Here is a 14,421-nt window from a genome sequence, read left to right as displayed (position 1 = left end):
TTATCAGAGCCAGTGGGTGTGTTACACTGTAGTAGCTTGATGTAAACCGGCGGTGATAATTTTTTTTTTTTTTTTGTACAGAGTGCTTGCAGTCTAAGAGTATAAAAGGGAGAAGTAACACGCATGTGAGTGGCCAGCAACTTAATTGTTCCGACGTTTCATAGGCGGTCATCTTCGTGAGACAGCGGCCTCGGGTGGACGCTCTGATGGCGCACCTGGAGTACAACATGGCCATGTTTTGCTCGTTCATGCCGCGCGTCAAGGACGCCACCTTGCGCGGCTGCAGGCTGCGCGTGCTGTTCATGTTCACCTCGTTCATGGGCATCGGTGGCATCACGCTGCTCTCCTTCTACACGGGGCCCATCGTGCAGAACTTCAAGGACGCCAAGCTTCTCGCCGATGGGGCAAGTAAGTCTCTACCCCTTGAAGGAAAAAGCGCTGCTTGGTAACCAATTTGGGACAGTTTCTCTCATCCAGCGGTGCCTTACAGCTTCACAGGATGTCCCAGTAGGAATAGTCAGTATTTACGGATATGACAGGAACGATCATTCGGAGCTAAAGAGTCGAGTAAACAAGGGCTCGTCCGCAGCTCGCGGTCGTGCGGTAGCTTTCTCGCTTCCCACGCCCGGGTTCCCGGTTCAAAATGGTTCAAATGGCTCTGAGCACTATGGGACTTAACTTCTAAGGTCATCAGTCCCCTAGAACTTAGAACTACTTAAACCTAACTAACCTAAGGACATCACACACACCCATGCCCGAGGCAGGATTCGAACCTGCGACCGTAGCGGCCGCGCGATTCCAGACTGTAGCGCCTTTAACCGCTTGGCCACCACGGCCGGCCGGGTTCCCGGGTTCGATTCCCGGCGGGGTCAGGGATTTTCTCTGCCTCGTGATGACTGGGTGTTGTGTGCTGTCCTTAGGTTAGTTAGGTTTAAGTAGTTCTAAGTTCTAGGGGACTGATGACCATAGATGTTAAGTCCCATAGTGCTCAGAACCATTTGAACCATTTTTTGAAACAAGGGCTCCAAAATGTATACTTCAAGAAATATGAGCATTTTCTCATTCTCGACACGGTGAAACATATCGCGTCTTCCTTATTTTTGGAGGAGGCAGTATGGAGCAGCACAAGAAAAAATTGTCTAGTAAAACTGGGCTCTAAAATGCATACCATAAGTGTTATGCCGGCCGGAGTGGCCGAGTGGTTCTAGGAGCTACAGTCCGGAACCGCGCGACCGCTACGGTCGCAGGTTCGAATTCTGCCTAGGGCATAGATGTGTGCGATGTCCCTAGGTTAGTTAGGTTTAAGTAATTCTAAGTTCTAGGGGACTGGTGACCTCAGAAGTTGAGTCCCATAGTGCTCAGAGCCATTTGAACCATAAGTGCTATAAGCAGTTGTCCAGAGGAAGAGAGAGACTGTGATTTCCCTAAATCGCTTCAGGCAAATACCAGGATCGTTCCTTTGAAAGGGCACGGCCGACTTTCTTCCTCATCCTTCCCTTATCCGATAGGACCGATGACCTCGCTGTTTGGTCCCCTCCCCAAATTAAACAACCAAGGAAGAGATACACTGTGCGATCAAAAGTACCCGGACACAACCAAAGGCATATGTTTTTCACATTAGGTGCAGTTTGCTGCCACCTACTGCCACGTACTCCATATCAGCGACCTCATAGTCATTAGACACCGTGGGAGAGCAGAATGGGGCGCTCCGCGGAACTCACAGACTTTGAACGTGGTCAGGTTATTGAGGGTCACTTGTGTCATACGTCGAGATTTCCACACTCCTAAACATCCCTAGGTCCACTGTTTACGATGTAATAGTGAAGAGTAAACGTGAAGGGATACGTAACGCACAAAAGCGTACAGGCTGGCTTCGTCTGTTGACTGAAAGACACCTCCGACAGTTGAAGAGGGTCGTAATAAGTAATACGCAGACATCTATCCAGATCACCACACAGGAATTCCTAACTGCATCAGGATCCACTGCAAATACTGTGACAATTGGGCGGGAGGTGAGAAAACTTGGATTTCATAATCGAACGGCTGCTCATAAGCCACACGTCGCGCCTGTAAATGCCAAACGGTGCCTCGCTTGGTGTAAGGAGCATAAACATTGGACGATTGAACAGTAGAAAAATGTTGTGTGGAGTGACGAATCACAGTACAAAATGTGGCGATCCGATGGCAGGGTGTGGCTATGGCGAATGGCAGGTGAACGTCATCTGCCAGCGTGTGTAGTGTCAACAGTAAAATTTGGAGGCGGTGGTGTTATGGTGTGGTCGTATTTTTCATGGAAGGGGCTTGCACTCCTTGTTGGTTTGCGTGGCACTATCACAGCGCATGCCTACATTGGTGTTTTAAGCACCTTCTTGCTTCCCACTGTTGAAGGGCAGTTTGGGGATGGCGATTGCATCTTTCAACACGATCGACCACCTGTTCATAATGCACGGCTTGTGGGGGAGTGGTTACACGACAATAACTGGCCTACACAGAGTCCTGACATGAATCCTATAGAACACTTTTGGGTTGTTTGGAGCGCCGACTTCGTGCCAGGCCACACCGACCTACATCGATACCTCTCCTCAGTGCAGCACTCCGTGAAGAATGGGCTGCCATTCCCCAAGAAACCTTCCAGCACCTGATAGAACGAATGACTGCGAGATTGGAATCTGTCATCAATGGTAAGGGTGGGCTAGCACCATATTGAATTCCAGCATTACCGATGGAGGGCGCCACGAACTTGTAAATCATTTTCAGCCAGGTGTACGGATACTTTTGATCACATATTGTATGTCTCACAGCAGCAAAGATGAACAAGTGCTCGTAGCTCGTAAGTTGTGCACTTTAAAGCCCATGTTTACTGGACTTTTTGTTTTTCTTGTTTTGGCCAATACTATATACCACCGATCAAAGTACGGAAAGCATAGATCTTGCAGTGGAAGACGTTTGTTTCACAGTATGAATGTGAAGTTGTGCTCGTAGCTCTTAGGATGTACATTTTAGAGCCCATGTTTACTACACTCTTCTGCTTCGAATGATCGTTCCTGTTATATACCTCAATACTGACCACTCACCCTGGGACATCCTGTATACACAGGGTGACCCAAAAGTCCGTTAACATTTGAAAATTCAATACTTTCATACTTGAAATGACATGAGGTTTTATTGAAATCAAAAGAAGTGTACAAAATGACCAACAGATGGCGCTCCATATGATACAAAAGCAATAATTAGCGCAACAGTGGGTATTTGGAAAAGATTATGTTCTTCATAAGACATACTCAGTATATCTGCCGTCATTCGTTAACAGTGCCTGCAGTCGAGAGACAATGTTGTGAACAGCAGTGTACAGCATACCTGTAGGTATCGTGAGAAACCGCCGTCTTATGTTGTCTTTATGCGTCCCCCATGAGGTCGGACGATCGCAGTACTTCAGGTAACCCCACGACTAATAATGGCACGGGTTGAGTCCTGGGGACCTGGCAGGCTAAGCATGATGGATGCACGCAATTCTCACTAAACCATGTGCGCAGGAGATCTTTCACACGTGTAGCAGTATGGGATGGAGACCATCCTGCATGAAAGTCGTGCCTTCTAGCAGGTGTTTATCAGTCAGGCTATGGATGATGCAGTTCTGCAACATATCGACGTACCTGGCACCCGTCACTATGACAATCTGAAAAGCAGCACCTTGGATTTCCTCGAAGAAAAAGGGACTGATGAAGATTTATGTGGTAAAACCACAGCACACCGTGACTTTCACGTCATCCAATGGGGTTTCCACGACAGTTCTAGAATTTTCGGTAGTCCAAATTCAGCTCATTTTATACACGATTCTCATGCGACGTCACTAATTGTTGCTGTCCAATGCTATCTGTTGACTGGTTTTTGCACTACTTTTGCTTCTCTACCTTGAGTATTCCGTGAAACGTTAACGGACTTTTGGGTCGCCCTGTGTTTTGTGTAAGTGGGGCAGAACACCTCCTTTTTAAAAACCACCGTAGCTAAAGTGCAAATAGCAGCTAGTAAACATTTGTTTATTCGCGATCGGTTGGTATCTTTACGTATACATTAGGTATCTTACAATTATTTATAACAACTTATAGGGCAACATTAAAACTGTGGCGTCAAGTAGCATAAACGCCATTCTATATCACTGCTGTCACTGACAATGTAATTTATTTTTGTGTTTTACTATTTGGCAGCAGTGACATATGATGGGTTTTGTGCTATTTGACACCACAGTTTTAACACTGTCATGTAAGTTGAAATGACTGATAATGATCTGAGCACTGAAAGCACTTCCAAATAAAGAAGTATTTATAAGCAACTTTTGCTGGTTGAACTATGACTGTTTTTAAATGACAGCTATCTATCTACATCATACTAGTAATGGAAAAGACTGGAAAGTGGTTGACTCCAGTGATACGCAACACTGTCAGACTCCTCCTAACAGAAAAGTATGCTGTGGTCACTTCGTAACTAACGACCTCAGGAGACTGTAGAAGATAATAACAGTCAACTTTAATGCGATACTGTCACGAACATCTACGTTTTTACTCCACAAACCACCTTACTGTATTGGAGGGGACATGGAATGTGACCACTGTTTCCCCTTCCTCTAGCATTCATGAATATTGCGCAACAACAACAGCCGCTGCTAAGTCTCCGTATAAGTTTGAATTTTTGACGTCACTATCATTTGCAGAGATATGCCTACAGGAAAAAGTAATATGTAACCTAATTCACAGTGAAACGTTTAATTTCGTAACTGCGGGTCTCTCTTGTTACAAGTTGAAAGTTCTCAAGTCGGCGAAACGAATCAGTGACAAAGCACTTTGCTCTTTTCGCGATCTTCCCTATCTCGCGTACGTATCATACCTTTTAAGGACGCAAGATAATGTAGCAGTACACAAGGAACATGGAACAACGACTTCGCGAACTACGTCTTCCGTGGATTAACTACATTTCCTTAGGATACGTCCGCTAAATTCGAGGCTGGCGTCTGACTTTCCTTGGATACTGCACGCTCGTTGCCAGTCATGTAAACAAACAATGATGAGTATTTTCCTTTATTTACGCACAGTACACTACATTTGTACATTGAGAGGCAACAACCAGTTCCTGTACAAATCAGCCCTTCGTGCATTTCGCTACAACTTCCTGGCGTTGCAGCCCTTTTGTACACAATAGCCGCATACGTCCGGGACTAGCCTCATGGAGCTATGTTATCAACGACGTTGTATAGTGAACAGTAGCAGACAAAGACGAAGGAGATTAATGTTTAACGACGCGTGATGACGAAGACATAACAGATGGAGAACTGCTTTTAGTGCTCCGGGCAATCTCGTTTCGCCAGTGTGATTTCATAGCTACTGCTCTGAATAGATTGGGTTACACCTTGGATTGTATTCCACTAACTTTGATCCACTTGTTTTCCTAGCAGCCGACCAAGTAGAAAGCACGCTATATTTCATTCTTTGTTGAAGTGTATGCGAGGAGTCGCGGGAACATTGCTGGCGGCGACCTTCTTCTCGTTCAAAACGTCGTGCGAGATGTTGGAAATTGGTCCATGACTGATTTTCAGTTTCTCCACTATCGCTTTGATTCTGATAAACCGTTATTCAACAACAGAGCTTCCAGTTCTCGGGTATTCACAAAGAAGTAACCTACCACATCGTTCTTTCTCATTCAGACTTGCTGGACCACAACGGAAGCTTCTGCGTCACCTACCCTCAGTGTCGTACGAAGGTGCTCTGTTGTACACATCCAAAAACTCAGCTTGGATCGTTGCACCGTTGTTCCCCCACTTTATGAAAGAGCTACGCCTTTTCGTTTTGGAATCTCTGGCGGCGCGCTACAACAAAATAATAAAAATAAATTTTTTTGTGACGATAGTTACAACTTTCTGACTATGCAAACTTTATATCATCTGTTCATCCGCATTTGCTGGACTCTCATTGGATTTCGTCTCACGTGGAGTGGAAACAAAGCTGTCTTGAGTACAGTCAAGTACAATACTAGGGATACGTTTTATGCTGTGCGTTACGCGCACATCGACTGAGCGATAATACGCTTTACCTCCGCCTTTAAGTCGGTCAGCATAGGCCAGCCAGCTGGTCCGACTAATCTGTAGTGATGTGAGCAATTGCAGTTAAGGTGTAAAAAGAGACGAGTAGAAAAACAGTCTTAGAATGTCATTTACTTTTCAATCGGAATGGAATAATTTTCGGCAAAACTCCAGCAATACCGAACACTGGGGACCAGGCGGAAAACGTAACATGCTCTAGTTCTTAGCTAACATACACTCCTGGAAATGAAAAAAGAACACATTGACACCGGTGTGTCAGACCCACCATACTTGCTCCGGACACTGCGAGAGGGCTGTACAAGCAATGATCACACGCACGGCACAGCGGACACACCAGGAACCGCGGTGTTGGCCGTCAAATGGCGCTAGCTGCGCAGCATTTGTGCACCGCCGCCGTCAGTGTCAGCCAGTTTGCCGTGGCATACGGAGCTCCATCGCAGTCTTTAACACTGGTAGCATGCCGCGACAGCGTGGACTTGAACCGTATGTGCAGTTGACGGACTTTGAGCGAAGGCGTATAGTGGGCATGCGGGAGGCCGGGTGGACGTACCGCCGAATTGCTCAACACGTGGGGCGTGAGGTCTCCACAGTACATCGATGTTGTCGCCAGTGGTCGGCGGAAGGTGCACGTGCCCGTCGACCTGGAACCGGACCGCAGCGACGCACGGATGCACGCCAAGACCGTAGGATCCTACGCAGTGCCGTAGTGGACTGCACCGCCACTTCCCAGCAAGTTAGGGACACTGTTGCTCCTGGGGTATCGGCGAGGACCATTCGCAACCGTCTCCATGAAGCTGGGCTACGGTCCCGCACACCGTTAGGCCGTCTTCCGCTCACGCCCCAACATCGTGCAGCCCGCCTCCAGTGGTGTCGCGACAGGCGTGAATGGAGGGACGAATGGAGACGTGTCGTCTTCAGCGATGAGAGTCGCTTCTGCCTTGGAGCCAATTATGGTCGTATGCGTGTTTGGCGCCGTGCAGGTGAGCGCCACAATCAGGACTGCATACGACCGAGGCACACAGGGCCAACACCCGGCATCATGGTGTGGGGAGCGATCTCCTACACTGGCCGTACACCACTGGTGATCGTCGAGGGGCACTGAATAGTGCACAGTACATCCAAACCGTCATCGAACCTATCGTTCTACCATTCCTAGACCGGCAAGGGAACTTGCTGTTCCAACAGGACAATGCACGTCCGCATGTATCCCGTGCCACCCAACGTGCTCTACAAGGTGTAAGTCAACTACCCTGGCCAGCAAGATCTCCGGATCTGTCCCCCATTGAGCATGTTTGGGACTGGATGAAGCGTCGTCTCACGCGGTCTGCACGTCCAGCACGAACGCTGGTCCAACTGAGGCGCCAGGTGGAAATGGCATGGCAAGCCGTTCCACAGGACTACATCCAGCATCTCTACGATCGTCTCCATGGGAGAATAGCAGCCTGCATTGCTGCGAAAGGTGGATATACACTGTACTAGTGCCGACATTGTGCATGCTCTGTTGCCTGTGTCTATGTGCCTGTGGTTCTGTCAGTGTGATCATGTGATGTATCTGACCCCAGGAATGTGTCAATAAAGTTTCCCCTTCCTGGGACAATGAATTCACGGTGTTCTTATTTCAATTTCCAGGAGTGTAGTAGTCTAATTGAAAACAAGAGTAATGAAATTTCCTAACTTAAATACAGGGTAATTTTTCTGTGCGAGCTATGTGTGACTCAAACTTGTGTTGCAGCGATTTCATCGTGTAGTTAAATACTGAAGCCACTGAAGGCATATTGCATTACTAGGCTTACCCGGCGTAATAAATTTTGATAGTCTCCTCCGGTTTGTCGCTCAACTCTCTCCATATCCGGATCCGAGAAATACATTTCAGTGCTGGAACTGTCATCTGCTACGTTGGTAAAAACGACAGAATCCACGAAGTCATCCAAGCGCCACGTTTTTTTCCTCTTCTTCTATGATGTGTCGTTCTGTAGCCCGCCAGCGTTCGGCAGTGACATTTGACAAAGCTTCGTGTTTTAGTTCCACAGCGTGTGGCAGCTTAAATGGCTTATTACTTCTCGCAACAAAACCCTTAACGTGGCTACAGATCAGTTCTGTTGGATTAATATTGCAACTGTGAAAATGCAACATTTGTATGTTGTGCTCGATGCCATGGAAATTATTGCTTCCCATGTTTCAACGATGTTCACCATTCTGCCTGTGTAAAACAAACGACATACTCCAAATAAAGAGTATTTAATTTTTTATATTTGCCCTAAAAATTTAATTTTTCTTAATTTGAACAGCCTTTATTAACAGTATTTTACAAAATATCGCTAGTTAAGAATTTACATTTCCATGTAAATTGGAATTTTGCGTGCAATATGTAATTAGAAACAAGACTTGCAATTATCATAAAAAGCGATGATAAGATATGTGTTAGCATATATTTGATGAATTTATATTTAAAAAATGGTTCAAATGGCTATGAGCACTATGGGGCTTCTTAACATGTGAGGTCATCAGTCTCCAGAACTTAGAACTACTTAAACCTAACTAACCTAAGGACAACGCACACATCCATGTCCATGGCAGGATTCGAATCTGCGACCGTAGCAGTCTCACGGTTCCGGACTGAAGAGCCTAGAACCGCTCGGTCACCGCGGTCGGCTAATTTCATGTTTAAAAGATCTATGTATTCCAAACTGAACGAAAAGAAAAGACCAAACTGAAATTTGAACCAGCAATCCGTGGAAATACCTGATTGCGATTATCAAGCACTACCGAATCACCTAATGAACCCGTTTACGAAGATGCTTTAACTTTAGTATATAAAGTCCTCGGAAAACTTCAAAGCTTATTTTTTCTGTAACTTGCGATAAACATTCAGGAGAATCTGATTCTCGTCATTGTTTAGCGGCGTCTCACGCGCTTGTTTCACTATGGAGCGGAAATCAGCGTCAGCCATTTTCAAAGTACTCTTTAACAGTGCGACTGCACAAGATTATTGAAATGAAAACTACATAGCGAAAATATGTGTAAGAAAACGTTGATGGCTGTTAACGCATTAGAATATCTGAAAATAGAGTAACAAGATATGTAATATACAAGTAGGACTTAATTCTAAGTGTGCTACGGCTGTTGCCGAATCATCGTGTTTGTGTTTGTTTACATCAGGTTTGTTCTTGTGATGAACAAAGTACACCATGTGCCTTTACTTCCTTTCGCAATCTGTTTCCATTCCGTCGTAACTTTCAAACGTATAACATTTAGTCCGTACAAATAGTGTTAATAACTGTGAAACGTGCATATAGACAATACTTTGCCGTTTATGTTATTAATGACTGGAACGGATAAGGAAGTGGTATCAACTTCAACCATCACTCGACCTATTCCTTTCCAGATGGCTGTCAAAGTTAACAGTGACTTTTTTAGGAGGACAAAAGAGTGGTGAGGTTACCAGTTTTGTGCTAGTTGGTGACAGACCCCATGTCGGTTTTCCGTACGCAACCAAAGTGACGTCTTAGCAAGTGCCACGAGGTTCTTAGGGCAGTGGCGTCGTGTGCTGCTGTTTCTGTACGCACCTGTCAAAATTATAGTTCGAACGTTTGGGGTGTGACGTCAACTGATAACTGAAACCTGGTTAGTAGGTACTCAGAGAGCGCACAGGATAAGGTTACGATTGTGGATGGGGCCGTAAACAGTTACTGTGAGTTGCACAATCAAACACACAACTTTATTTTTCTAAGAAACAGTCTTTTACATATTGCTTTAAAAGATCATAATTAGACAATACTAGTTAAAGAAATCTTGAGATGCTTTCTGGGCTGAAGGCTCTAAACCACACCAAAAACAAGAACGGCTGAAGGCCTGGCTTAGAAATCAAAAGAAACTAAAAATAGAAGGTAAATTTTTTTATAAAAAACAAGCAACTGAAAACAATTAGCGGCTGAAGGCCTACACTATACGTCTAAATGAAAACTATAATTAAAACACATTAGTAAACAATTGTTTTCTAACCAAGAAATTTCTTTTTAAACTTACAACAGAATGGCTGAAAGCCTAATTAAAGAAATATTAACTTATTGCACAGCTGAAGGCCACAAACAAATTTGAAACAACGGCTGAAGGCCTGAACAACAAGTCAGACAAACAATTTAAAATAAACCCCTCATCATCATCATCATTTAAGACTGATTATGCCTTTCAGCGTTCAGTCTGGAGCATAGCCCCCTTATAAAATTCCTCCATGATCCCTTATTCAGTGCTAACATTGGTGCCTCTTCTGATGTTAAACCTGTTACTTCAAAATCATTCTTAACCGAATCCAGGTACCTTCTCCTTGGTCTGCCCCGACTCCTCCTACCCTCTACTGCTGAACCCATGAGTCTCTTGGGTAACCTTGCTTCTCCCATGCGTGTAACATGACCCCACCATCTAAGCCTGTTCGCCCTGACTGCTACATCTATAGTGTTCATTCCCAGTTTTTCTTTGATTTCCTCATTGTGGACACCCTCCTGCCATTGTTCCCATCTACTAGTACCTGCAATCATCCTAGCTACTTTCATATCCGTAACCTCAACCTTGTTGATAAGGTAACCTGAATCCACCCAGCTTTCGCTCCCATACAACAAAGTTGTTCGAAAGATTGAACGGTGCACGGATAACTTAGTCTTGGTACTGACTTCCTTCTTGCAGAAGAAAGTAGATCGTAGCTGAGCGCTCACTGCATTAGCTTTGCTACACCTCGCTTCCAGTTCTTTCACTATGTTGCCATCCTGTGAGAATATGCATTCTAAGTACTTGAAACCGTCCACCTGTTCTAACTTTGTTCCTCCTATTTGGCACTCAACCCGTTTATATTTCTTTCCCACTGACATTACTTTCGTTTTGGAGATGCTGATCTTCATACCATAGTCCTTACATTTCTGATCTAGCTCTGAAATATTACTTTGCAAACTTTCAATCGAATTTGCCATCACAACTAAGTCATCCGCATATGCAAGAGTGCTTATTTTGTGTTCACACATCTTAATCTCACCCAGCCAGTCTATTGTTTTCAACATATGATCCATAAACAATATGAACAACAGTGGATACAGGTTGCAGCCTTGTCTTACCCCTGAAACTACTCTGAACCATGAACTCAATTTACCGTCAACTCTAAATGCTGCCTGATTATCCATGTAAAGACCTTTAATTGCTTGCAAAAGTTTGCCTCCTATTCCATAATCTCGTAGAACAGACAATAACTTCCTCCTAGGAACCCAGTCATATGCCTTTTCTAGATCTATAAAGCATAGATACAATTCCCTGTTCCACTCATAACACTTCTCCATTATTTGCCGTAAGCTAAAGATCTGGTCCTGACAACCTCTAAAAGGCCTAAACCCACACTGGTTTTCATCTAATTGGTCCTCAACTAATACTCGCGCTTTCCTTCAACAATACCTGAGAAATTTTACCCACAACGCTGATTAAAGAGACACCTCTGTAGTTGTTACAATCTTTTCTGTTTCCATGTTTAAAGATTGGTGTGATTACTTCTTTTGTCCAGTTTGATGGAACCTGTCCCGACTCCCAGGCCATTTCAATTATCCTGTGTAGCCATTTAAGACCTGACATTCCACTGTATTTGATGAGTTCCGACTTAATTTCATCCACCCCAACTGCTTTATTGCACTGCAATCTATTGACCATTTTCTCCACTTCCTCAAATGTGATCCTATTTCCATCATCATTCCTATCCCATTCTACCTCGAAATCTGAAACATTACTGATCGTATTTTCACCTACATTGAGCAACTCTTCAAAATATTCCCTCCATCTGCCCAAGGCATTCACAGGATTCACCAGCAGTTTTACTGACCTGTCCAAAATACTTGTCATTTCCTTCTTACCTCCCTTTCGAAGACTGATAATTACACTCCAGAATGGTTTTCCAGCAGCTTGACCCATAGTCTCCAACCTGTTTCCAAAGTCTTCCCAAGATTTCTTCTTGGATGCTGCAATTATCTGTTTGGCTTTGTTTCTTTCTTCAACATAATTTTCTCTGTATACCTGAGTTCTAGTATGTAGCCATTTTTGATACGCCTTCTTTTTCCTTTTACAGGCTGCCTTGACTGTGTCATTCCACCAAGCTGTTTGGTTCATCCTACTTTTACACACTACTGTTCCAAGACATTCTTTAGCCACTTCTAGTACTGTGTCCCTGTACCATGTCCATTCCTTTTCCAATGACTGTAATTGACTACATTCAACTAACTGGTACCTTTCTGAGATCGCTGTTATGTACTTGTGCCTCATTTCCTTATCCTGAAGTTTCTCCACTCTTATCCTACTGCGTATAGATCTGAACTCCTGCACTTTCGGCCTCACAATCCCAATTTCACTGCAGATTAAATAATGATCAGTGTCATCAAAGAATCCCCTGAATACACGTATGTCCCTCACAGCCTTCCTGAATTCCTGATCTGTTATTATATAGTCAATGACAGATCTGGTTCCCCTGCCTTGCCAAGTATACCGGTGAATGTTCTTATGTTTAAAAAAGGAGTTTGTGATTACTAAGCCCATACTGACACAGAAATCCAAGAGTTTTTTCCCGTCCCTGTTGGCCTCCATATCCTCTCCAAATTTACCCATACCTTTTCATACCCTTCTGTTCGATTTACAATCCTGGCGTTAAAATCACCCAAGAGCAGAACACTGTCCTTGTCCTTTACTCTAACAACTACATCACTGAGTGCCTCATAAAAACTATCCATCTTATCTTGATCTGTCCCTTCACAATGCCAATATACTGACACAATCCTAATTTTCTTGCTAGACACTGTCAAATCTATCCACATCAGTCGTTCGTTTACATACCTTATTGCAACTACGCTGGGTTCCATTTCTTTCCTGATGTAAAGCCCTACACCCCATTGTGCTATTCCTGCTTTGACTCGTGACAGGTAGACCTTGCATTCTCCCACTTCCTCTTCTTTCTCACCCCTTACCCGAATGTCACTAACTGCTAAAACGTCCAGCCCCATCTTACTTGCAGCCTCTGCCAGCTCTACCTTCTTCCCAGAGTAGCCCCCATTGATATTAATAGCTCCCCATCTCATTACCATTTGTTTGCCAAGTCGTATCTTAGGAGTCCATGGTTTGTCAGTTAGAGGTGGGACTCCGTCACCTCCAAAGGTCCGAGGCATTTTGCTCTGATTGTTGCCAGCATCATACTTAAAGTACCAGGGAAGCAGGTTGCTAACTTTACTTGCCCCGAGTCCCATTGGGTTTTATCCCTAACGGTTGAGGGACTAACCGGTGGATTTGGTAGTCTTTGCCGTATGAGCACAAAGGTGACCATGACTCAGAATATGTCCGAGATGCCCAGCCTTATTCCAAAGTAACTGGTATCTCGACTGTCGGGATCACTTACTTGGCCACTCATGCGCTGCCCGTGGTTCATGAACTAGGACATGACTACAGGAACCCACACCATGAACCACTTCCTTCTTATAAAAAGTTTCCTTTAAGGAATACACAGAGCTGAAGGCCTTATTAAAAGGGGCTCACATAAATCCTCGGCTGAAGGCCACACATAACGAACAACTAACGGCAGACAGAACAAATTTTTAGGCAAATATTGTTTAAAAAAAAAATGAATCTTCAAAAATTTAACATGGCTGAAGGCCACTATGTAAAATTTAAAAAGAACTGAATTAAATACACGGCCGAAGGCCTCGCACAAATACTTCAAACTAAAATGAAAATCACAATATAAAACAAACAGAACAAGTGGTGCTCAGAAGTGTTCCAAAGCTCGGCCTGAGAAGGTAGCTCAAACGTAAGGTGAGGTGAGACAGGTAGCCAAGAGGTGAAGTTAAATAATCGGATGGCAACCAAAACTAGAGACGGCCCATGGACCTACCAACGATTTAACCAATTCCCTTCCGTCCGACCAACGGCACAACGATGGAAAATATTGGCCGAGGACGAGGATACAAAAAGCACTACGTCTCCAGAAATTGGCGTCTAAAAACAGACAAGGGAACAATAACCACTCTAAGCAAAATATAAACCAAACAACTTAAAAGGCTGTCGAACTACATGCCGTGTCGGACAGCATCAACACGACAAGGAAAGGCACACTGCCGGAAAACTACGCTAATGACCAAGGCAGATAACTGGGGCGTTAACAGCCACAGGGCAGAAAATACCGCTGGTCCGCTTCACTGGCAAGTAACAGCCAATTTAAGAATTAATCACAATATAGGAAGACGGCTGCAAGGTTTCGCCGACTCCAACACATCATACGTTGCTGCTAGCCCGAACGGCCCAGGGAGCAACAACCCACAAAT

General features: G+C 44.5%; 1 protein-coding gene across 1 annotated transcript in view; it reads left to right on the top strand.

Annotated features, from left to right (window-relative positions):
• LOC126101366 (odorant receptor Or2-like) overlaps positions 1-14,421 on the top strand; it is a 160,811-nt gene that overhangs the window by 73,245 nt on the left and 73,145 nt on the right. The window contains exon 3 of the mRNA XM_049912034.1: positions 165-408. Coding sequence (XP_049767991.1) covers positions 165-408 — 244 coding nt within the window. The remainder of the gene's footprint in view (positions 1-164; positions 409-14,421) is intronic.

This window comes from Schistocerca cancellata, chromosome 9 (assembly GCF_023864275.1).
Source record: "Schistocerca cancellata isolate TAMUIC-IGC-003103 chromosome 9, iqSchCanc2.1, whole genome shotgun sequence".
In the NCBI taxonomy this organism is placed as follows: domain Eukaryota; kingdom Metazoa; phylum Arthropoda; class Insecta; order Orthoptera; family Acrididae; genus Schistocerca; species Schistocerca cancellata.
This window is presented reverse-complemented; position numbering and strand designations above follow the sequence as displayed.